Raw genomic sequence first — 24,889 nt, forward strand, 5'->3', positions numbered from 1 at the left:
TGATGATGTTTTCCACAAAAAATGAAGTAAATTGGCCCATTAGATTTTTCCCGATTTCTCCGGAATTATGGCAAATATAACGAAACGTTATTCTCGCAATTTTTTACTTAGATAGTTCGAATTCAAAATCAGTCTCTAATTTAGACTCGGCCGCTATTTTGCCTATTTATAAAGCAATCTTAACATGCTCATTTTATGCAGAATTTTGCGTAGAATCTAAAAGGACAAGATTTGTTAAAATCGGTCCAGAAATAATTGAGTTATGAGCAATCAAAGTTTTGGATATTGGATTTTGAGTTGGAAAAATTTCAAAGCTCGATATCCCCGAAACTAAAAAAGATTTTGAAAAACGATTAGCGGCATCGTTTTTCTCGGCTCATTCTACTTTAAAATAAGCCCTCAAAAGTCAAAAATTCGATGGTCAATTTTTTGGGCGACTCAATCGATGAAAAATTTTCAATTTTTCGTTTTTCGATCGCCCCTCGTAAACTACTTGCCCGATCGATCTGAGATTTGGTCAGTCGATAGATCTTGAGCTCCTCTTTCGATCGATAAATAATTCAATAATACTAAACGCAGTTTTCGCCCCGAAACCACTTCTTGAAAATAACCCTCTTAAATCACCCTTTAATTCGGTCAATATGTTGATTATTTGTTAAGCCTGGATAAGCAGAATTTTGCGCTGAATCCAAAACTACCATCATTTTTGTCGTACGTCAACAAATAACTGAGTTAGAGGCATTTGAAATTTTGGGTTAAAATTTTGGAGGTTCGAAATTGATTTTTTTTCATATCTCGGAAATTAAGACAAAAATAAAGAAACAATTTTTGAAATCATTTTTCTGGTGCTTTTCTCCTTTTGGAAAAATTGGCGAAACGCCGAAACGGTGAACAACAAAAACGGCCTGTCTTTGAAAAGTGTTTTTAAACCGTTTTCGTTGTTGAATTTGGCAAATTAACAGTTTAAAATACTTCTACTTTGTGTCTAGACTTTTTCCCTGCTTAGGACTAAAGTGATTTGTCGTTTTGTTTAATATTTAAATGGTCAAATGTCTCATATTATTCAAGAGTAAATTGGCAAGAAATGTTAACATAATTCAACGAATCAGGCTCACTGACAATGTTAAATGTTAGAAGAAGCCTTCTAGTAACAATTTGTATCATGAGATACTGAAAATTGGCAGAAACGCACGCACTAAAAATATAAAATTGAAAAAAGCCAAATACAGCTACGTTGATGTTGGTTTATAGGTTTTACTTGCAAAAAAAATGTTGGAAAACATTCAATTGCCACCGGTGTATCATTTCCCTGACTATTACATAAATATGAAACTTTCTTTTAAAACCAGAGCCGAATTACAGAATGAAATCGCCAAGAAATATTGATCTGAACCGCCAATAAGTCCACAGCAGCCTTCTATTAAATGTCCGAAGAATGCTTGTTTATTTAAGACAATTATCTGCATCGTATGGCATTTTAAATAAAGAAAAATGCAAATTTTTGTTGCTTGTTAGATACTGTTCACAGTTAAAGCCGCCATTTTCCAGTTTAATTGCGCCATCTGTTGACACCCGAATAGCCCCCAATGGTCGATTTTTGTGGATATTCCATGGGGGTGCTTTTGTGAATTGTGCGCTAGCTATGCGGAGCGCTAACTTCACACCAGTAACTCAAGCGCACTAGTGTTTAGGGAATTTGGAGTTTGATCACTAAATTTCACCCAAGAGGGTATTTAACCCCAGATTTAACGGATTTATTTGTAAAAAAATGAATTTTCTTTTTGGAAAAGTTGGATTTCTACCTGCGGGTGGCTTACAACCAGCAGAATACTCATAAACTACCCACATAAAACCAGGGACTTTGGTGTTGACAGGGACAAATTTGATTTGACACTTCTGACAACATTATGTCAGATTGTATTAGTTTGGTTAGTTTACACAACCAGTTTACAAAATAATATTTTATAATGGACGCATCGTATTGCTTATGTGGTCAACCTTACGATCCTAACATTTTTATGATCCAATGTGATGCTTGTAAAGACTGGTTCCATAGCAGGTAAAATAAACAAAAGAATTTGGAAGCTAGTGTTTAACATAACCCTATTTGTATTTACCAAAACATTTATTGTTTTTTCCTTCAGTTGCTGTAATTTTCAAGAGCATTTAGCCATCGAAATTGATAAATATCACTGTCCAAAATGTGCTCCAATATTTGGTCCTTCAATATGTAAGTGTTAATTGTGAGTATTACTTTCACCCAACCTGTGGTACTTTTAGATAAACCATATAGAAATTGGCATAGACACGACTACTGGGATGATGATGCCACAACAAAACCTGTTCAAACTGGTACAGGGGTATTTATAAGAGAGTTATTAGCTAGACATTTTGCTAATGAAGGTGAAGTCGTAATTCATATGAGAGGACAACAAATTACAGAAACCTTACTCCAGCAACAAGGTTTCAACAACCCAATTGTAGTAGATGCAAAAGATGGTCTTGATATGACACTCCCTCCTGACAATTTTAGTTTATATGATGTAGAATCTTATGTTGGGGGCGACACGGAAATCGACGTGATTGACGTAACACGACAATGCAACATAAAAATGAAACTAAGAGACTTTGTAGAATACTTCAACAGTTTAAACAGAACAAGAGTTTTCAATGTTGTTAGTCTGGAATTTTCAAACACCGCGTAAGAACGAGGATTGAATAAAAACCATTTCTCACTCATTTTTCCAGACTGGCACCTTTAGTGGAAGCTCCTTTAATTGCGAGGAAGTTAGACTGGGCGAATACTGTCTGGCCGCGAGATTTTCCAGTAGGAAAACCACATGTTCAAAAATACTGTTTGATGAGCGTTAAAGACTCTTACACGGATTTTCATATTGATTTTGGGGGTACTAGTGTATGGTACCACGTCCTAAGAGGAGAGAAAATTTTTTATTTGATCAGACCCACACCAGCGAATCTCACGTTGTACCAACAATGGATGACTTCAAGCAATCAGAGCGAGACGTTTTTTGGGGATCAGGTAACAAGTCTTGATGAAAAAAACTAAAATTGCAACGATTTTCTCAGGTTGATCGTTGCTACAAATGCGTGCTGAGACAAGGGCAGACTATGATGATTCCAACTGGTTGGATTCATGCAGTTTTGACACCCATAGACTCGTTGGTTTTTGGAGGAAATTTTCTCCAAAGTCTTAATATTCCGATGCAGTTGACGTAAGTCCCATGATGGAGTCGGAATAGAAATCATTGTTTTGTTTTTCAGGGTGTACGACATTGAGAAGAAAGTAAAAACAGTCTCCAAGTATCGGTATCCAAATTTTGAACTAATTAACTGGTTTGCTGCCTTAAACCTTTTAAAAAAAATCTCGGAGCTTAATAACGAAGAAAGAAAGTGCCCTAGCAATCTACTTGTGGGATTGAAGACACTTTTGATCACCCTTAAGCAATGGAATGCTGAAAAAGATGTAAGTCCTTGGAAGAAAATACTAAGAAGTCAGCGTTTTGTTTTAGTATAATACAAGTGTCAGAGAACAAATTCCATACACAGTAAACCCAGTTCAACTCTTAAAAGACATGTCACGGGAAATTAGACACGCTGAGAGGTTTATAAATCAGTTGAATCCTCCAAAACCCGAACGGGAATCAAAACGGAAGAGGAAAAGACCGATAAATAGGGATTTCGTCGATTATTCGTTATCACCAAAATCGTCCACTCAAGATGTAAAATTCACCATTTGTCCCTTCAAGAATACATTTTTGCATTTCAGTTTATAACTGAGCCCAATATTATTGAATATCCACATTCACGTCAACCAGCTTTGAAACTGACTCTCCCAAAACCAGTGACATTTCCCTACGACGCAACAAATTACAACGAACAACGAATAAATCTAAATGAACAAAGTTGGGACTCCTCTCAGTTCTCACGACCGGAACAAACAACCGCTGTACACAGAGGAGGAGCAGTATTGAAGTTCAAATTAGGGTATAGACACTCAAGAAACTAAAATTATATTTAATTCGGCATTGTAGATCTAAAGACATCCTCCCACATGGCAACTCAAACATTCCAGATGAACATTTTGGATTAGCACATAGTTCAAAATCTATTTATGATTTCCACGATGAAAGTGATAGAGAAGAAGACTGTTTTAATTTTACTATTGATGAAAATCCCACACCTAAAAAGAAAAAACAGGTGACTAGCACCCTCAAAGTGCGCTTTCCTGGTATGTTGTTTATTTTCACAGCAAATGCTTTATTGGTTCGTTGCAGTTAAGAGTAAGGAGGCAGTGATCGATATGGATCTACCGAAAAATGGAATAGAATCTCTACTTAAAGCGTCTGCGTTAACAACGTAAGCCAAATTCTGCAGTCTTAGATTTCTCAGGGGTTTTCTTTTTAACTTCACAGTTGTAATTTCTATTGTTAAACGAGTGAGAATTGATACCTTCCAGATTTAGACACAATGAGGACTTTGTTCTCTGGGGCGCCATTAGAAAATTCCAAACCACTAATCTTATATTTGATTTTAATTAGATTATTTGTCCAGTGAGGACAACGGTCGCGCTTCACCGTCCACTCAAGAAGCCATCGCCGGAATGCTCTCTATAGGTCAAACTTATCTCCAATCAGGAAAAGTAAATTCAAGATCTTCAAGAAACTATAGTAACAGCCCGCCTCTAGAAGATGGAAACTTGAATAACGTCCATCAAGACGAAGAATACAGTAAGATAGTAGTAGTAAGAAAATCTTGAACACATTCAAACAAAATCAATTTAGTTTACCCATCTCTGGATAACTCCGACGATGAAGACATTCATATATTTAAACCGCGGGGACGTTCAAAAATTGATGAAGCTTGGAATCCGAAAGCTCGAGTTGGTCCACTTTTACCGAAAATGAACAGACCAGCGAGGGAAGGGACAAAAAAACAAGCTGTTGAAAAAGTATTAGAAGCGGCGGCTGCAAGAAGAGCGAATGACTTGCCGGAAAAAGTGAGAATTGCTTTATTGTTATTTGTTATTTACTTGTTATTTTTTAGGCGCCGAAAAGGCAATACCGGCGAAAGAAAATTAAACCGAAAGTTGATATTAAAAGTCCGTCGTCTAATACAATTTCAATGCCAAGTACCTCAACCACATCAACTCCCAAGCCTAGGAAAGGGATGAAGACTGTCAAACAACGACTAGGAAAAATCCTAAAAATACATAAAATGATCCACTAATCAAGTGTAATTTTGTACAGATCAATCTCGATTGCTTTATTAATATTAATTGCTTTCGTATTTTAAGTTTTTTTTTAAGATATTGGTGCCATTGGTAGGGGTATGGTGTTATATTTTTTTTTAATTTATTGGTAACACATTCTGTTGGATCGTCACTATAAAGAAGTATTGCAATATTTTTGTAATCATCTGTATATATTGAGTCTCATTACGTTTATTTATCAATTTAGTATCCTTTTAAAAGTATTGAAATGATAATCAGGGAACCTTCATTAAATTTGTAATTGTTCAAAATGTACATAACGTTCATTTCTGTGATCATGCAAAAATCAATTTTGCATTTAGTATAGTTTTTAAAATATGTATATCTTGAAAATGTTAGTATTTATTTACTTACTCAAGTAGTTTGACATTTAAAGTGAGTAAATGACTACAGGATTTATTTATATATATTGTTTTAAGATAACTTTATCTACACAACACTGATAGTATTTTTAGAATGTTCACTAAATTAATTATTTATGTTTCTATTTACAATTTCCAAGTTTTTTCATTTGTATGGGTATTAATTCTTAAAAAATAAAGTACAAAGAAAAGCTTGATTTTATCATTGTAATACAGTCTTTATAGAACGGGTTTAAAACTAATCTTTTCAACTACTAAAACTAGGATAATTAATTAAACTGCCGATCACGAATGTTGTGGTCAAACTACAGTAATTTTAGCTCCCAAAAAAATTACTTTCAATTTTTCATTTGTTTTATTAACGCCATTGTCAGGCCTACAGGAAAAATCATTTTGCCTACTGCATTCACCGATGTACACAACTAAATTAAAATAAAATACTTCCAGGACTTTATTGAAAATTTGAATTTTAGCGCTCGCTAGCAAACGCTTGTGATTCGTCCGTACTTGCAAGTCGAAGTCAATAAACGATCTCTTGTTCATACGTCTTCAGTTTTAAGGAACAGTATTTTTAAAACAAAGTTTATAACTCTTATTTAGGCGCTCAACGTGTGTTTCCACTTCAATGTAATAAAATTTGTTGTGTTAGTATCTTTTTTTTCATTAATTATAACAACGTTTGACAGCTGTCATCTGTCAAGCCTCTGTCATCAAGTCAACATAAATATTGACTTCCTGTTACATTTTTCAATGTTTTCCAGTTAATTTGTGACTCATTGCCAGATATAATGTATGGGGTAAGTATCAAAATATCAATTTTTCCCCCCTATTAAATTAAAACGTTTAGAATCCTAATCAAGGTTTTGGAGGTTATGCTCCTGGCGTTGGACAACAAGGGGTGACCCCCGATGTACAGAATTGGTTTAATACAGTTGATAAAGATCGTTCCGGACAAATAAATTGGCAGGAACTTCAAAGTGCTCTTATTAACGGGCAGGGAAAAAACTTTTCAGACACTGCTTGCAAGCTAATGATTGGAATGTTTGATAAAGACAAAACAGGAACAATTGATATTAACGAATTTCAACAATTATTTACGTATATCAATCAATGGTTGGCTGTTTTCCGGAACTATGATAGAGATCAGTCTGGACATATTGAGGAACAGGAACTTGCCCAAGGTAACTGGTTTATTGAATTCAATAAAATTGTTATTTGGGTTTTTACAGCTTTACAACAGATGGGCTTCAAATTCACGCCGGATTTTATAAAGTTTTTAATATCAAAAAGCGACTTACAGAATCATAAACAAATCTCAGTGGACCAGTTTATTGTTCTTTGTGTGCAGATACAACGTTTTACGGAAGCCTTCAGGACAAGAGACAGGGAAATGAAAGGTGTGATTACTATTGCATTTGAGGATTTTCTTAGTGTTGCTATAAACTGTTCCACATGAACCTTATTTTTTAGATTTGATTATATTTTCTTGCAATTAGTTTATATTTTGATGATTAAAAAACTATATGGTCCATTAAATTGCAGTCTCAATGAGTACCTAATACCAGCGCACAGTTGTTGATTCTCATTTAACATAAGTTAATAATGCATGGCTTGCCTAGAACAAATTTAATGGATCATACATTTTAGTCAAATTCAGATTATATTTTGTGACAATAAGTGGTGTATATTTTGATGATTAAAAAACTGTCAAATGTTGAAGTTTCTTAATTTTATTAAAAACCTGATACAGTAAATCTTAATCTATTCGTACGTTTGTAGAGAAATTTAATTTTGTAGCATTTACTGTTCATTAGATAGGAGAGTTTAACAAAATAGTAGAGCTGTGCATTCTGTATATAAATTTTCTCTAATTAAATAAATAGTTTTACTCTAAAAAATATTTAGAGCACTTTGGGTGATAACAAATGTTACGGTTTTGTGAGAGTGGAACACAATGTAAAAATCTAATTAATTTCTAACTTCTAACCCTATTTTAACTCATAAATTAATCACAGTATTTATAGAAACTTATATAAATATCAAATTTGACTATGATATTTTCAGAGTGAATTTCACCAGCAGTCGTGCAAAATTTCGTTTATTTAATTGACACCTGTAAAGAGAATTTGGTCAACATCAAAGTGAATGCTGTTAAAATTCACTAATTTAAGCCAAGTCATAAAAATCTAATGATCTAAAAGCATGATTATAAGCATATTTATTCGTAAGAGCGTAATTCGCTGTACTGTGTACACTAGAAATATTGTATTATAGCAAATAAATTTAGTTTCTTAAAAACAACCTCAAATTATCTTCGAGACAAATCCTACAGCAAACTCCAAGTCAGATCAAAAAGTTATAAATATGAATTTGATCTTTTTATTATTAGTAAGCGTCATTATTGTGCCCTAAGTTCAGTACATGTTAAAAATATTCGTATTTTTTTAAATTTATCTCTTCTAAAAATTTCAAATGTACTAAATGCAAATTTACAATAAAACTTAACATATTTTTGTTATACATCGTTTTTTTGTTCTGCTTGTGACTTTATTAGACCTACATTTTCGCTGAAAATATTTCTCGTCGTTAATGTCGTTGGTGTAATGAGTATTTCTGAAGATTTTTCAGGATACAGTAATGTAGTTTCTGTTGTATCATCTTCGGTGGTGTCTTCTTCACACTCCTTCGTTAGTAACGTTTCCATCTCTGTAGAAGAAAAACAACTGTAATGGTATTGCAACAAAACAAATATTTAACTACTATACAGGCCCCCTCAGAACACAACACATTTTTAATGATTTCAGCCTGGTTTTCAAGATAACTTTTGAAAAGTTAAAATTTTTAAAGAAATTGCCCGGTTTTTCAGTCACCCTTTTTTTTAAAAAAGTCAAAATTTTAAGAAATATATCCTGTTTTATCAAACGTGAATACGGTTTCGGCCAAGAAAAGTTACCATTTAAAACACTTAAAGTTCGCTTTTTTACTGTTTTTTTCTGTTGGGCTACTTCAGAACAAAAATGAACATGATTTTGGCCAAACAAATTCCCCTTTTAAAAACACTCAAAATTAGGACTTTTTTCCTGTTAGGCCCCTTGAGAACACAGCTACTTTTTAAGGAATACACCCCGATTTTCAAGGGTTAACAGAAAAGCAGAAAAATCGTGATAAGACTCCCGTTTTCAAAATAACTTTTAAAAAATTAAAATTTTTAAAGAATTTGCTCGGTTTTCAGTCACCCTTTTTTAAAAAAAGTCAAAATTTTAAGAAATATAGCTTGTTTTATCAAACGTGAATATGATTTCGACCAAGAAAAGTTACCATTTAAAAACACTTAAAATTCGCTTTTTACCCTGTTTTTTCTGTTGGGCTACTTCAGAACGCAACATATTTTTAATGATTTCAGCCTGGTTTTCAAGATAACTTCTGAAAAGTTCAAATTTTTAAAGAATTTGCTCGGTTTTTCAAAATCACCCTTTTCAAAAAAGTCAACATTTCATGGAAAATACACCGTTTTTTTCAAACAAAAATACAGTTTGGTCCAAACAAATTTCTCTTTCAAAAACACTTAAAATTCTTTTTTTTTACCCTGTTTTTCTGTTCGGCTACTTCAGAACATTTTTAATACTTTTAGCCTGGTTTTTAAGATATATTTTAAAATTAACATTTTTTAAAGAATTTGACCGGTTTTTCCAAACGTGCCCTTTTTTAAAAAAGCCAAAATTCGGACAAAGTCCTCATGAGCGAAGCGAATTTTATGAAATATATTTTGTTTTATCAAACGTGAATACGGTTTCATACAAACAAATTTCTCTTTCAAAAACACTTAAAATTCGTCTTTTTTCCCTGTTTTTTTTTATTGGGCCACTTCAAAACAAACATGAATACGGTTTCGGCCAAGAAAAGTTACCATTTAAAAACACTTAAGATTCGTCTTTTAACCCTGTTTTTCTGTTGGGGGCATTTTAGCACACATATGAATACCGTTTTGTCCGAACAAATTCGGACAAAGTCCTCATGAGCGAAGCAAATTTCCCTTTAAAAGACACTCAAAATTAGAAATTTTGCCGTGTTAAAGACTTTTTTCCTAGTAAACCCCTTCAGAACACTTCAATTTTTTAGCAAATATACCCTGTAAGGTAAGGTAACTTTTTTAAAAATTAACATTTTTCGAACCACCACAAGTGTTATGCCGCTGGAACGTGCTTCAACTTGAAATGAATCTTGAAATTTTACCACAGTCACAGTTCCTTTATATGTTTTTAATAAGTTTGTATTATCCATCTCCAATAGTAGTGGCAACTATGTCAGTCATTTTCTTTCTTCTTGTGTAAATAATGCGAAGTTCTGTTAATGCTCGGGTCAATGCAGGTGGTGGTTCGAAAACACTATAAAAAGATATAATAAAAAATGCAAGTTATACAAGCAAAAAATAATCACTTGCGATAATTGACCTAACCTCACTATATGAAATTCAAAATAATAATTGTACAACATATTTCAATATTACTTACCGATAATCATACTCCATGTTGCTCAAGTTACAGAAAGGTATTAATTGTTGTTGATAAAAAAATAAAGGATGTTAAGACCTAACAATTTGTTTGTTATGATATGTCAATTGTCACTTTTTAGTGATTTTACTTTTACTCACCACACACCAGTGTTTTCTAGGGATTTTTACCTGGTTGGAACCATGAGTGGAATAATTTAAATTTCAACATCTTAGTTTGGTTGTGCAATTGAACAAATTCAAAGGCACCAACGAAAAGGATTAAAATCCAAACGGTATTGTGTCAAAGTTTTCTAGAATAACTCTCTTGTCATAAACAAAACCAAATTCTTTTGTTTCTATTTTATTTAAAAGTTCTTTAGTTTTAGTGTCTCTGGTAATTCGATTAAATTGTGTACTAATTTTACTGTCTTCGTGTTCTAAAATATTATTTATACTATGGGAATTAATCTTTTCGGACGTTTCATAGTTTAATGTAAATCCTTTAATTTTGCAAACAATTTTACCTGTATTAATTTTATAACAATAACTCTTTGGACCTGTTGATACCCAGTCAACAATCCATACGTCCTTACCTAATTCATCGGTCCAATCTCCCAATAGACATCCTGTTTTTACCGTGTTTTTACCATTATCTATATATACAATGCTATCTGTATCATAATATATTACACTTTCTCCTAATATGTCTAACATTTCGTACAATCTTATAAGTCTAGCATTTGCGGTTGTAAAAGCCGCTATGAATATATTGGTATTGAAATCATTTTCTACATAGCAACCTTTATACTTGTAATCAATTTGTAACATATTTTCGTTTAATTCATTGATATGTATATTATCAAGTCTGTCGTCTAATAAAATCTCATAAAATCTCTTAATATCTGTAACATACTCTGTTGCCCCCATATTTTGTCTTTGACCAAATTTACCCCATAAGGAATTTAAGCAGATTTTTGCAACAGCCCTCTTTCCAGAATTATTTTCTATTTTACCCAATTCAATACCTAAATTTTCTTTTACGACTTTTCTATAGTCTTCTTCTGATTCAAAATCATTTCTCCATTCACTTGTCTCTAACCTTATTTTCGTAAATGCTTTTACATATCCTTTAAACAAATAACTCGATTTTTGTTCAAAATGCCAAACTTCATTAATAGTTATTATTTTGTATCCTTTTTCAATTGCTTTTTTTACTTCGTTTGTACACCAGGTTCCTCTGATAATTCTTTGAGATTCCGTATGAGTACATTTATCTTTTTGATTATTTAATTTTGCACACAATTGACATAATGGAAATGGTAGTTTTTCATCGCCAGATTTCCTTTTATTTTTAACAGGTAAAACAGGGTGATACAAACCTCTTGGCGGTAAAATTGCACATTTTATTAAACCATACCATTTTGAATTATATGTAGGAGGTTTGAATATTTTAATAGGATGTCCAACTGGATAATCATCATAACATTGTACTGTTGGCTATAAACTACAAATATCTATATATTTCATTTTCTTTTCATGAACTTTCAATTTTGTAGCATTAGTTCTTCCTCCGAAGAATGCATTTCTAGGATTAAGTTCTTCAATTTCTTTATATTTGCTTTTAATTTGTTTTATTTCTTCTTTATATTCTTTAGATTTAATCCAATTGCATTCCCACATTTCTATTAAATTATAGCCAGCTTTTTTTATTTGCTCGCTTCTTTCTATTGTTTGTTCATAAAGATCTTCCATAGTTGTTTTATTCTTATTATTAATAAAATCTGAACTATAACATTTTGTAGAACCATGCCAAAAACAACCGTGATATTGATAGGCTGTATTAGTTTTTTGATCAAAGCCATCAACTTTTGATCCACATATTCTCACTTCACCATCGTTTATTGCATGTTTTATATTTTGATTATGAAAACTATTTAACCAAGAAATTGATTGTTGAGAATATTGATCTTTTTGTAGATTATCAACAATTGCAATTGTATCTTTCTTAATATATTTTGATCTATATATAGCCATACAAACACCAGGAATTGTAATGTATCTAAAAGGATCTATGTTAGCTATTTCTAGAAATTGCTTTCTTAATTCAAGACATCCTCTCCTCAATATACAGGGTCCGGCAACACTTGTGTCCACCCCCAAAATCGTCTTTAATTTTAAAAACAAAATTTTGAAAATTTGCATACGCTCATAATTGACAAAGCTCTAGAAGCCGACCCAAAAATTTATTTTTATCACTTATAGTTTTGGCGTCGCGACGCCTTAAAATGTATTTTTTAGCTAATTGTGAAGGTTTGTGAAATCAACCCCTAATTTAATTTTTTTTTAATATAAGTGTGTTAAAAATATCTCAGTTGATATTTTAGATTTAATGTGAATTGTATTCAAAATGTGAGGAAAATATACTGTTTTATCAAGTTAGTTTCCAATTTCATTACGTCAAAATTGGGAACTACGTTTACACCGGTCTGTCAACATCTTGTGTCACAAATGACATCTATCCTTTGGTTCGTTTTAGATGGTAACAAAAGTCTTACTTGGTGAAATTGTCGCTTTGTCGATGTTAATTAACGATTTCTGGTGTCCATAAAGTGCAACATGCCCGAGTTAATCAAAATTCACCTTCATATGAGTGAATGAAGTGACTTGTGAAATTTTGGTGTAAACGTAGTTTGTCACTGCACCGTCAAAATGTTTAAAACTAACTTGATAAAACAGCGTTTTTTTCGCAAATTTTAAACACCATTTGCAGTAGATTTAAAATAAAAACTCAAATATTTGTATTACAGTTATGTTGAAAAAAAAATGAATTCGCTAATATTACCGCAAAAACTCAAAAATCGCTAAAAATTATACTTTTTAGGCGTCGCGACGTCAAACAAACCGTGATATCAAAACAAATTTTTGTGTCAGCTTCTAGAGCTTTGTCAACTATAAGCGTATGCAAATTTTCAAAATTTTATCTTTAAAATTAGAGACGATTTTAGAGGTGGACACAAGTGTTGCCGGACCCTGTATATTCACATCAGAATTACAATAATCATAAAGTTCATTTTTAAAATCAAACAAATAATTTTCTTTTCTTTTTTGTTTATGCCATTCTAAAAACTCTTGCCTATCTTTTATTTTCATAGAATTAACACCATAGTATTTTGTATTTGGTATTTTTCCAATATAGTTCTGATTTTCTGTTGTATTGAAAAAATGTGGAAAATAACCTTTTTTAAGTTCGTTTAGACTGAATGTTTTGGGGACGTTTTTTAAAGGTCCTTGAACAAAATTACTACTATCAATAATTCTTAAATTAACTGACTTTATTTCCATTAACATTATTTTAGATCCATTATATATGCAGAAAGGTTTAATACCGTTTTTAACGCAATATTTTAGAATAAAGTAAGAATCATAACCTTTGCCATAATGTGCAATAGCTGTGTATCCTTTATGATCTCTAGAAACTAACCATTTACAGAAATCTTGGTTGGTTTTAAAAGAATCAACATTACCGTAAAAATCGTGAGCTATAACTAAATTAGGTACGTGTTTACCCGTTTCTTGCATCGCCTCATAATCAAAGAATAAATATTTTTGTGTGTAAGAGCATTTAGTTGTATTAAATGAACATCCGCAATTAAGACATTAATAACCGTTTTCGTTCTTCGTCTTCGACTCTGGGCTGGCCCTGCCAGTCTTTCTTGGTATTTTAGCACAATTTTTACATTCTTTACATTGATAAATGTGATATTTTACTCTTTTGTTTGTTTTATCAGGAAAAGTTACTGTACAACCTTTTCTACCACAATTTTTACAACATTTTACTTTGTATTCTTTACCACCGTCTTTTATTTTTGTTTGACAAATTCCACCTTTTTGCCGCTTCCATTGCATATAACATTTATGTTTACGTATTTCAACCTCTTTATAACAATTTCTACATTTTTCCCAGCCACATTTGTGTTCTTTACTACCCTCTTCTATCATTTTGTTACCTTTCTTTATCATTTTATTACCTCTTTCAACGATTTTATTACATTTTTGGATCATTTTCGGTTTTGTACAAATTAATCTATTTCCTTCTTCAATCATTTTTTTACCTTCGTCAACCATTTTATCACCTCTTTTGAGTATTTTATTTCACTTTAATAAGCATTTATGAAATCTTTCACAAACTTCAGAATGATTTTCTAAACATTCTTGATGAAAACAGTATCTATTGCATTTTTCGCAATATATTCTTTTAGTAGAGTCTTCTTTGTGATTAGATTTGAAACAGATTCTGCATATTTTATCCTTTGTTTTGCATTTATGTTTATCTTTGTTTTGATATGGTTTATCACATTTTTTACAATAATAAGATTGACCATAGAAAGCTGTCATACTACCAATTGTATCAAAATGATTTCCATTTTTATATAAATATATTTTTATATCTTTTTCAGGCCCCGAATATATTATGGAATTAAAGCATTCCGCTGCTACGACTTTTATTTGAATATTTAATACTTTTTCTATATTTGCAATATCATCTAAGGTAAAATAATTCGCTTCGCTCATGAGGGCTTCGCCTGAATTATTATTATAGTTTCCAAGCTGATTACATAGCTCTTGAGCTAAAGTTGATTGTAAATTTCTCCCCATTCTTATATATTTTAATTCATTATCATTATATTCATTGCCTAGTATAATGTTTGTATGATAAGTTAATCCAACAATAACAGCTCTTGGACAACATAATCTATCTTTATTTTTAATTTGTGTTATACTTTTCTTTGTTCGTGAGTCTTCTGTTATATTTAACAATCTTTTAGCGTTAGTAGCACCTCTAGGCATATTAACAACTTCTACATGAAATTTACAACCGTATATATCTAAATCTTGATTTGAAGTTAAGATACTTTGAATTTTGTTTAATAAATTATCAATTTCAGAAGTTCTTGATAACCCTGTGGAAATAGGGGACCAAAGATCATTGTGATTAACTACTATAGTTAATAAGTCTCCTTCTTTGAAATTTGTTTTCTCTTTTACTATTTCAATCATTTCATTTAAACCCTCTCTAATGGCAGTAATTTTTTTCATAATTATGTCTGAAAGATCTGACTCGGATGAATCTTCTTCTTCGTCTTCGACTCTGGGCAGGCCTCGCCTGTCTTTCAATAATATAACTTTATAGTAAACTTTATGATTCTTCCATTTTTTCCTGTATTCAGCTTTTGTTTCTATTATTTTAATTTTAGGTTTTTTTGAAAACTCTGTAAAATAAGTATTTTCGAAGGTAAAAGATTGCTCACCAATTTTTTGTAATAATTCTGCCTTTTTCATTTTTGAGTAACCTTTAATATTTCTTTCTTTAGCAATTTTTCTTAGTTCTTTTAACGTTTGATACAGAATTGTCTTCGGTTGTTCTTTCAATAATTCTTTTAAACTAGGTGATTTGATTTCGTTGAGAAGAATGTTTATATTATCATTGTTTACATTATCTGAAATTTGATTCATATCGTGTTGTCAAAAATTGTCTGAAGATCATATAAAAGATAATGCAGATAAAGTTAATTGGGGGTATATATCAGCATATCAAACTTTATCCGAAGATTTTATTAGAGAATTTCAAGATAAAGTTGATTGGGGTAATATATCTTTATATCAAAAATTATATGAAGATTTTAAAAAAGAATTTCAAGATAAAGTCGTAAATACTATTCATTGGTAAAATATTTTTCGTTTGGATCATAAAATTAAAATATTAATTCGCATGCTACGCACTTTATTAGAGTTTCACAATGTACTCGATTGGGTCACAATATCAAAAATTGTCTGAAGATTTTATAAAAGATTTTGCCTATAAAGTTGATTAGAGTGCAATATCACAATATCAAAAATTATGTAAAGATTTTATGAGAGAAAACAAACACAAACTACTATGCATTAATTCTCAAAAATATTCTGAATCTACTTCTACCACACGTACAGATTTTGGCCGAAACCGTATTCATTTTTGTTCTGAAGTAGCCTAACAGAAAAACAGGGTTAAAATTCCTAATTTTAAGTGTTTTTTAAATGGGGAATTTGTTTGTACGAAACCGTATTCACGTTTGATAAAACAGGATATATTTCTTAAAATTCGCTTCGCTCATGAGGTCCGAATTTTGACTTTTTTAAAAAAGGGTGAGTTCGAAAAACCGGACAAATTCTTTAAAAATTTTAACTTTTCAAAAGTTATCTTGAAAACCACACTAAAAGCATTAAAAACGTATTGTATTCTGAGGGGGCCTACTAGTACAAAATTCAAAACAGGGTAAAATCTTTGAAAACAAGGTAAAATTCCTAATTTTAAATGTTTTTAAAAGGGAAATTTGTTTGTACGAAACCGCATTCACGTTTGATAAAACAGGATATATTTCTTAAAATTTTGACTTTTTTAAAAAAGGGTACGTTTGGAAAAACCGGTCAAATTCTTTAAAAATTTTAACTTTTCAAAAGTTATCTTGAAAACCAGGCTGAAATCATTAAAAATGTGTTGAAAAATTTCGAGTGTTTTTAAAAGGGGAATTTGTTTGGCCAAAATCATGTTCATTTTTGTTCTGAAGTAGCCCAACAGAAAAAAACAGTAAAAAAGCGAACTTTAAGTGTTTTTAAATGGTAACTTTTCTTGGCCGAAACCGTATTCACGTTTGATAAAACAGGATATATTTCTTAAAATTTTGACTTTTTTAAAAAAAGGGTGACTGAAAAACCGGGCAATTTCTTTAAAAATTTTTAACTTTTCAAAAGTTATCTTGAAAACCAGGCTGAAATCATTAAAAATGTGTTGTGTTCTGAGGGGGCCTGTATAGTAGTTATTTTTCATGCGAAAGTTTTATGATAAAACCATGAAGACACTCAGTACAGTTTTTTTGTTAATTTTGTTTAAATTAACAAAAAGAGAGTACGTACAAAAACTACTATCTATAGGTTCATGACATTTTAGTTCATTTATAGGTAGAAACAATTTTTAGCCCCCATATTTTTCAGTGATTTCCGACGATTTTTCTATGAATGATTTTGAAAAGAAGACAGAGGGTGTGTTTTCCTTGTTGTCAAAATCATCCTAAGTATACGAGAATACAATAATTTGGAACAACATTTAATTAACACTTTGTAAAAACAGACACTTTTGCATACTCTGGCATGCAAACTGGTCGAAAAAATACCACTAAAAAAAGTCATGGTCAGGACGGAGTATTTTTTTTATGCATACATACAGGATGAACCCGAATAAAGTGCACACATTTAACCCACAATATCAGATTCTGCAAAAAAAATCGAAATTCGAATGAGTTAAAATCACGCTGAATCCAAAGCCGCAAGAATTTTGAATTTTTGTCAACAAATAACTGAGTTATGGCCGTTTGAATTTTTGGGTTGTCGCCAGAAGGCCAAATTTTCGAAGGTTCGAAACAATTCGTGCTCAATATCTCATAAACTAGTAGAAATATTGGGAAATCGGTTTGTGCCATCGTCTTTTTCGCAATTTTTTCTATAACAAATAGTTCTTGAATTTATCAAAAGTCGAAAGTTGCAGTTTTTCGCGAAAATTCGTGACTAAAACTATGCCAAACTTCTGATATCGATATCTCGCTTATTTTTTCGAGTAAACTTGCGTTATTTACATCATTTTACGCAGAATTTTCCGCGGATTCCAAATCTGGGATTTAAATTCAGATCCGACAAAAAATAACTGAGTTATGGCCTATCAAAGCTTCGGAAAGTTGATTTTCATTTTTCCCCATTTTTCCAAATTTTGAAAGTTAAATATCTCGGAAACTATTTGAGATATTGAGATGCGGTTTGCGCCATTCGTTTTCTCGGCTTATTTTACGTTAGAAAATGTTCTCAAAAGCCCAAAATTTGATAGTCGATTCAGATCCAACAAGAAATAACTGAGTTATGGTCGTTTAAATTTTTGGGTTATATAACTCTCATCGGCTGAAGGACGTGGAAAACGATGGTAAAAATCGCCTCTTATTATTAAGTCCAAAAATCCAAAAATCGAAAATAAAAATTTGAAAACCATAAGGTAACGTTTACGCTCGCTCTTCTCAGAATTGTTTAATTTTAACTTAATTACTGGTTTCAAAAACAGTTTCAGAAGTGCTTATTAAACAATAAATTTGTTTGAAATAAATTCGCCCTCTAAAGGGCCAATCTTTATTTCGATTGGTGGTAAGAAGTTCTCGTTGAAGTGAGTCGCATTAAAGTAAATGTCGGTGGCCCTCAAATTTCCTTTTACGGTTTAATGTTTACATTTTTCGCTCAGTTAAAATACACACTTGAAGTGCAAAAAAAACAGCAAAAAAAACAAACACCCTGTATATACCCGTTTTTTTTGTACAGTTTGAAGCCGCTTTTTGGCTTCTTGCCTTCCTGCCAAAGCGAAGATATAAATACAGGGTGGGCCAACGAAAACGAAACAGAGGCGTTTTGAGGCACTTACCCTTAGATTTGAAAAATAAAGCTGAGACATGTCAAAAATTGTACTTTTTTACATTTAACCCCCTCTGAGGGGTGAAATTAATTCCATTAATTTTTAAAGATAGATATAGAAACACCTTCTTTGAAAGGTGTATTGAAGACTTTTGCGGTGGTATACAATTTTTTTTTGTTTCAAGCCCCTATAAAAAATAACTAGAAATACAGCAATACTACTAATAAGGCCCCTTCAGAACACTTAATTTTTTCATGATTTTAGCTTGGTTTTTAAGGTAACTTTTTTAAAAGTTAAAATTTTTAAAGAATTTGCCCTATTTTCCAAATGCGCCTGTTTAAAAAAAGTCAAAATTTTAAGAAATATATCCTGTTTTATCAAACGTGAATACAATTCGGCCAAGAAAAGTTACCATTTAAAAACACTTAAAATTCGTCTTTTTCCCCTGTTTTTCTGTTGGGCCATTTCAGCACAATTGAATACGATTTTATCCAAACAAATTTCCCTTTCAAAGTTTGTTATCTTTTTTTTAATGAAATTTATGTAATTTATTCTTATTTTAATGTTTTGTTATGCTGATACGTAGATTCACCGGAAAGCTCTTCAATGGGCCAGATCCTATAGCTATCTTTAAAAATTAAAGGGATTAATTTCACCCCTCAAAGGGGTAATTACGTGTGTTGTATGTCCCCCTTCCAACCAAAATTGACTTGAAACGCCTGTTTCGTTTTCGTTGGCCCACCCTGTATATTAAAAAAAAGTACCCTTGCGTATGTGGATTGGTATACAGTGTGATTCACAAAAGTTTACGACCGTGACAAACATCAAATTTGTAGTTTGATTCAAAAACGTTTAGAAATTTACTATACGTTGGTGTAGTTTGGACATTCCTCATGAAAATCAAATAACTTAATGAAGACCACCAACACAATGGATTTCGTTTTTAAACAAGAACTGGCAAATTATTTGACATCAATTTCAAGATGTCCAAATTCCACATGAAATTCGACGATTAATAAATGGAACTATTAATTTTGAACACAGAATAACGTCATTCTAATGACGTAATCTAGAAATTATTTTTAGTAATTGCGTTTTGGTAACAGAATATTTCATTAGTGCATTTCAGTGTATTAAAAAGTGACGCAGTGTTTCGAACCGTAATTGATGAAAATTGAATTCGGATATGTTATTTTCCAGTCTGTAAGCTTTGCAATTAAGTTGAATTTAGTGAATATTGAAAGAAATTTCATGGTAGTTTCGGAAATAAAAATCGCTTGGTTTTAATGAATAAAAAATTTATACGTTTCCATCGATTCACGTATCAATCAGCGTAGTAAATTTGAATGTTCCAGTGGTAATTTCAACCTGTCAGTCGTGTAAGTTCTCGAGTTTTACAATTGAAAAATATCTTCTCATAAAGGGAACGAAATAAGTAATAAATTGGAATAACGAAGTTTTGTGCTGTTGTTAAGGCGGCTTTAGACTATCGCCAGACGTTCACAAATGCCATAAACTTTTACTGATTGGGAAAAGGATGTTTTATAGAGTAGGGTGGCGCGTTTTAGGAGAAAAAAAATCAGCATGTTTTGGGTTTTAGTGCTCTCTCCATAAATCTGCCGCGATTACGATTTTTTTACTGCTCATTTAGCCTAATCCCCATTTCAAGAAAATTAAAAAATAGAGTTTTAAGAATCTCTAGATTTTACATTAAGTTAATAGTAAGACACTTAATGGATCGTGGTGTGAGAAAAATTACATGCACATTCCACATTATGACTGAATACCCAATGACATTTGCGAACTCACAGAACTATCTTAGCCCGTAATCACTACAAGGACGTAGATGATGAATAACCATCATAAGAAGCTGGAAAATAGCATTAAACAATATATGGAACTCTCGTTCTCAAACAAAAGCAAATAAAACAACAATTACCTGAGCTTTCGGTCGTTGTTCTTGGACTTCCCAATTCTCGTTCCTGTGTTTGCATGTCCGTCATGCAAATAGCTCCTCTCGACGCCGAAGACGACTCTCCGCCATTTGGTCGGGGCGGGGGCGGGTTGAGGGCAGGAACGACGATAACCACCTCACCATCATAGGGTGTGCTATCCGATGGGCATACGTAATTCGACGAAATTGAGCTGGAGGAATTATGTCCGGTCCAGATATCCCAAATGAATTAAATACGAACCTCAACGTTACTCTCTTCTTGATGCGATTTCCTAAATCGGAAAACCCACGATGCATCGGTCGTCTGATCACCGGAATTGCTGGAGGCTCTTTAAAACTTTTCGTTATGGGCGAACTTGGCTCTGAAGATTGTTTGTCGACGAGAATAGGCTTGGGTTTAAGTATTGTACTTGATGGATTTACTACTGTGGAAGCAGTGAGATTCATAGGAGGCAGATTATCGACGGATTGTTGTATGAAAGGAAGCGCTAGAAGACGTTTTCTATCTTCCATATACAGCTCTAGAAGTTGGTCTATCTTAGATTCTATGTCATCTACCTGAAACACAACGTTTTTTTGTGAAATTTCCACACCTTCAAAGAAAATTTATTGGATCAATTCTTGGTGTTGACAAATTATTAAAATTACAATTTATTCCCAAACACCAAATTTTAAGGGGATATCTAACAAACTGTAACGGTAAACTGTGCTTCAAAATTCTGCGTAAAGGAAAAATTATATGAAACATTTTAAACATCCAAACGTCAAATGTAGCATCTCCCTTCAACCCTCATTATTTGTAGACGGCACTCTTTTAGTAAGTTACCCATGATCAGTCTGCTTACTACGGTAATAAAACCATAAATAAAAACTACTTCTTAAAACCCCAGCCCAATTAGTTTAGATTAGTGTTACAATTGCGTCCAAAAATAATGCACCATGGTGTGAATATAAATAATATGCACCCAACAATACATTTTACCCCTAGAACTTTTGGGTTGGTCAGTTCCGCGTCAGACAACCAAATTTTATTTACAACTCACTTGAAAACTCATGCAGATTGAGTCGACTAAACAACATGATTTGAAGACCATTGAAAGACATTTTGAATCAACGTTTGTATTTTTAAGCAATGACCTCATTTCCACTATAAGTTGATTGCGATTAAATTAATCACGGATTTAATTCAGTTTGATTGCTGACATGGATGGATGATGGTATCAAATATTATTTTTAATTAAAGATGTAATTTTTAATTTCTAATTTATTTCTTAAAATTCATTTTTCTTCACATAATTCACTTTCATTGCTAAAAAAGTAAATTTTAGAACAATTGATTTTTAATTATGATCAATAGTAACTAACTAAGTATAGGCCGGTTTAATGCAATAATTGAAATTAAATTAAACTTGCAACTTACTTATGTTACTTTAACATAATGTTACATATTTCAATTCATTCTAAATTGTTAGCACTTTAGCAGGAAATTGTATAAAGGCACATTTAACAATCCTAGTGCTGTTAAAAATTTGGCAACTATACTAGTGTTGGTAATTTTGTTAAACTGTTTACATGTTTTACTGATTATGGCCAACTAGCATTTATAATTTTTGAAGCGTCAATTTATACATTTTCTCGAGTTTTAGTTTTTCAAACATAGTTTTTCAGATGTAAAAACCCCAATAACGTTATTTGGTTTCGTAAAAATCTTTGATTAAAATTAAGGATTTAATTTTGTTTCGGTAAACTGGGTGTAAAGTCCGTTTTTTTATTAAAAAAACCACCAACACCGCACTCTCCCAGAACTTTACAACCGGCATCATCGTCCATGGTGACTTTTTGGTCATAAAATCAAATAGGTTAGCTGCCTAATTGACAATTTGATTACACAAAACGGCCTTCCTGGCTGTGCCGAGTCTATTAAATCCTGATTTGCAATCCAACAGGCTGTAAAAGAAACACGTTTTTAACGGAAACAATGCCTAATTTTCAGAAATGTCAAAAAATTGACAAATGTTTTCTCACCAAAAATCTCCCTAGGCAACGTTGTCGGGTGTAATGCAGGAGAAAATTGCGGTGTTGGTGGTGTTTTTTTTTTTTTAAAACAGACTTTATAATTTTTTTAATTATTTGTCTCTAGCTATAAAATATAGTTTTAAGTTTGGTGGAAACTGTTTAAAAAGTTAAAGTCATAAACGCTCCACCGTATTTATACGTTTCTTTTACCATCACAGCACAGCAAAATAAGATATAAATAATTTTAGAACAGGGTTTTTTGAAAAATTACCATTTTATGACTACCCAGATGTGCTGGGACGGTCAAGAACGGACTTGTACCTGCCCCGGCGAGGCCCTCAAAATGTTTTCCGATGCTATTTGGAAATAAGCAATGGGATGGTGCATTATTTTTGGACGCAATTGTACCATCATCTTGTGGTCAGGACAATAGCTAATAGTTTTGACTGCACTGATGGCCAAATTATTATTGCCCATGGCCAGTAAATCTTAAATACTTTGATATTTAGTAGAGTCCGATACTTTACAAATTTCACCCATAAAACTTAATATTTACAATATCTCATTATTATTATTTAATGTTTATCTTCATAAATAAATTAAATTTTTCCCGAAAAGGTGGGATTTGTGTAATTGCAAAAATTGAAGAATTAATAGATCCACTGAGAACCTTCAAATTTTGTCCAAGATTTTTGTAAATGTAACAAAAAATAGTGAACATAATTATAAATAATAATTATATTCTGTTGCTTTAGTGATTGATCTATCTTTAAAAACCTTTAAATTACGAGAAATTTTTCAGTCTTTTCACCACCCCAAAGTCATAATTTTGACAACAAGACGTTATACTACTGTCTGGTTGTTCTCAAAATACGTATGTGTGAATTTTGAAAAGTCTACGCATGTGAAATGCTAAAAATTATTTCGCTTTCAGCCAACTTTTCGTATTTAATTAATCAAAAAGTCATTAAATATTCACTTTACAAAAATTGTATATAGCATTTAACATAGTGCACGTTGAACAGATTCATATGCAAAAAACAGAAACCAATTTACTCAAGTAGTTTTCGAGTAATCGTGTTTGGAAAAATACATTGAATTTGCCTTATATTGAAATTTGTTCAAGATCTCCTTAAAAAAATAAAGATAATGGCAACTATTTATCACCTAACCTAAACTATTCTAATAATATATTAAAGAACGTGTTTTATAATGGCCAATTTGGTGCACGAGTTCTCGGTGTACAAAACGAGCCGTAGGATAAAACAAGTCTTTTATACTATTTTTCGAATTTGCACCCTTTTTTAATAAAAAATTTAAATTTTCCAATTCTAATAGTTTTCGTGTTACACGATTGGTAATGGTTTTGTAACCACGACTTACCACTTGATTTTCAAATTTAATTTAAAATTTGACATTTATTGAGTTTCACTGTAACTGGATTTTGACATAATGTAACCTAAACTCACCAGCCAGTTATTCATATCTACTAAAGTAAATCCAGTTGACATACACCTAGTAAATTTTATGGCCACATTATGAGAGGACCGGGCAGTCTAATCCTTGCGGTTGGGGACCATAAAAATAGACGCACGCCTATTCAACCATCGGATAATCCTCTACCTAGACATTTGTCGGCTGCAGTTTACAACACCCAGTTTTATTTCTAAGGGTGGTTTGACTTAAGCCATAAAATGTTTACTAGGTATATGTCAACTGGGTTTACTATATATTTAGGTACAATTATTGTTGGCCACAAAGGACAATTCAATTATATTCGTACATTTTTATTCACGCAGCAATATATTATACACGAATCGTAAAAACCAAATTGACCAAGAACTTGACAGGAAACAGGTGACAACCAGACTAATTAGTTCTGCCAATTCTTAAAAAACAAAATTTCCTACTTTGAGTTCTTTTATAGATATCTATACGACTGCAAATTGAGTACTTTAATTAAAATCTTTAAAATTTACACTTCTTAGGCGTCGCGATGTTAAACAAAAATAGTGATAAAAAGCAAATTTTTGCGACAGATTGTGAAGCTTGATCAACTATCAGCTTATGCAAAATTACAAAAATTTGGGATACTTGAGTTTTATAAATTTTAACTTTATTTTGTTATTTTGAAAAAACTTTTTGTTTGTTATTTTATGTTTAATATATCACATTTATTTCTAAAACTGTTTTTATTTCTACCTATTTGTGAGCAACTGATTAAATGAAACAGAATAATTGGCTATCTTGTTATAGTTTACGTAGATAATAAGATCATTCCACAAGTTCACCG

At 31.8% G+C, this 24,889-nt stretch overlaps 3 protein-coding genes and 1 pseudogene across 11 annotated transcripts in view; 2 read left to right on the forward strand and 2 right to left on the reverse strand.

Annotated features, from left to right (window-relative positions):
- The first annotated feature begins 1,678 nt into the window (after positions 1-1,678).
- Positions 1,679-5,864, forward strand: LOC148167624 (lysine-specific demethylase 7B-like). Its single transcript, XM_088047963.1, has 13 exons — positions 1,679-2,059; positions 2,145-2,230; positions 2,281-2,701; positions 2,749-3,040; positions 3,088-3,233; positions 3,283-3,484; positions 3,531-3,740; positions 3,788-4,005; positions 4,053-4,249; positions 4,296-4,377; positions 4,573-4,748; positions 4,803-5,017; positions 5,065-5,864. The coding sequence occupies exons 1-13, from the start codon at positions 1,968-1,970 to the stop codon at positions 5,245-5,247; spliced, it is 2,520 nt and encodes an 839-aa protein (XP_087904089.1). The 5' UTR covers positions 1,679-1,967; the 3' UTR covers positions 5,248-5,864.
- Positions 5,865-6,300: 436 nt separating this feature from the next.
- On the forward strand, positions 6,301-7,371 carry Pef (penta-EF-hand domain containing protein peflin). The gene is made up of 3 exons (XM_088047112.1): positions 6,301-6,449; positions 6,500-6,833; positions 6,882-7,371. Exons 1-3 carry the CDS (start codon positions 6,441-6,443, stop codon positions 7,106-7,108), a joined length of 570 nt encoding a protein of 189 aa, XP_087903238.1. The 5' UTR covers positions 6,301-6,440; the 3' UTR covers positions 7,109-7,371.
- Positions 7,363-24,889, reverse strand: part of LOC148167626 (potassium voltage-gated channel subfamily KQT member 1-like) — a 74,943-nt gene continuing 57,416 nt past the window's right edge. For 8 of the 9 annotated variants that reach the window (XM_088047108.1, XM_088047110.1, XM_088047105.1 and 5 more), the window contains 3 exons: positions 20,822-21,138; positions 20,566-20,771; positions 7,363-8,358 (listed from right to left, as the gene is read on the reverse strand). In XM_088047108.1, coding sequence (XP_087903234.1) covers positions 8,168-8,358; positions 20,566-20,771; positions 20,822-21,138 — 714 coding nt within the window. In that variant the 3' untranslated portion in view covers positions 7,363-8,167. Of the gene's footprint in view, positions 8,359-20,435; positions 20,497-20,565; positions 20,772-20,821; positions 21,139-24,889 lie in introns of all 9 variants that reach the window. The other variant, XM_088047109.1, reaches the window with a different exon arrangement.
- LOC148167627 (uncharacterized) lies at positions 13,509-15,658 on the reverse strand (annotated as a pseudogene).

The sequence above is a fragment of the Gnatocerus cornutus genome, chromosome 10 (genome assembly GCF_029298725.1).
Source record: "Gnatocerus cornutus isolate USDA-ARS CGAHR chromosome 10, icGnaCorn1.1, whole genome shotgun sequence".
Lineage (NCBI taxonomy): Eukaryota > Metazoa > Arthropoda > Insecta > Coleoptera > Tenebrionidae > Gnatocerus > Gnatocerus cornutus.

Bases quoted from the DNA above. Each gene is read 5' to 3' on its own strand.
- LOC148167624 (XM_088047963.1), top strand. From the start codon at position 1,968: ATGGACGCATCGTATTGCTTATGTGGTCAACCTTACGATCCTAACATT. The intron at 2,060-2,144 runs GTAAAATAAACA...TTTTTCCTTCAG, and splicing joins AAAGACTGGTTCCATAGCAG to TTGCTGTAATTTTCAAGAGC. The intron at 4,250-4,295 runs GTATGTTGTTTA...GGTTCGTTGCAG, and splicing joins CCTCAAAGTGCGCTTTCCTG to TTAAGAGTAAGGAGGCAGTG.
- Pef (XM_088047112.1), top strand. The intron at 6,834-6,881 runs GTAACTGGTTTA...GGGTTTTTACAG, and splicing joins GGAACAGGAACTTGCCCAAG to CTTTACAACAGATGGGCTTC.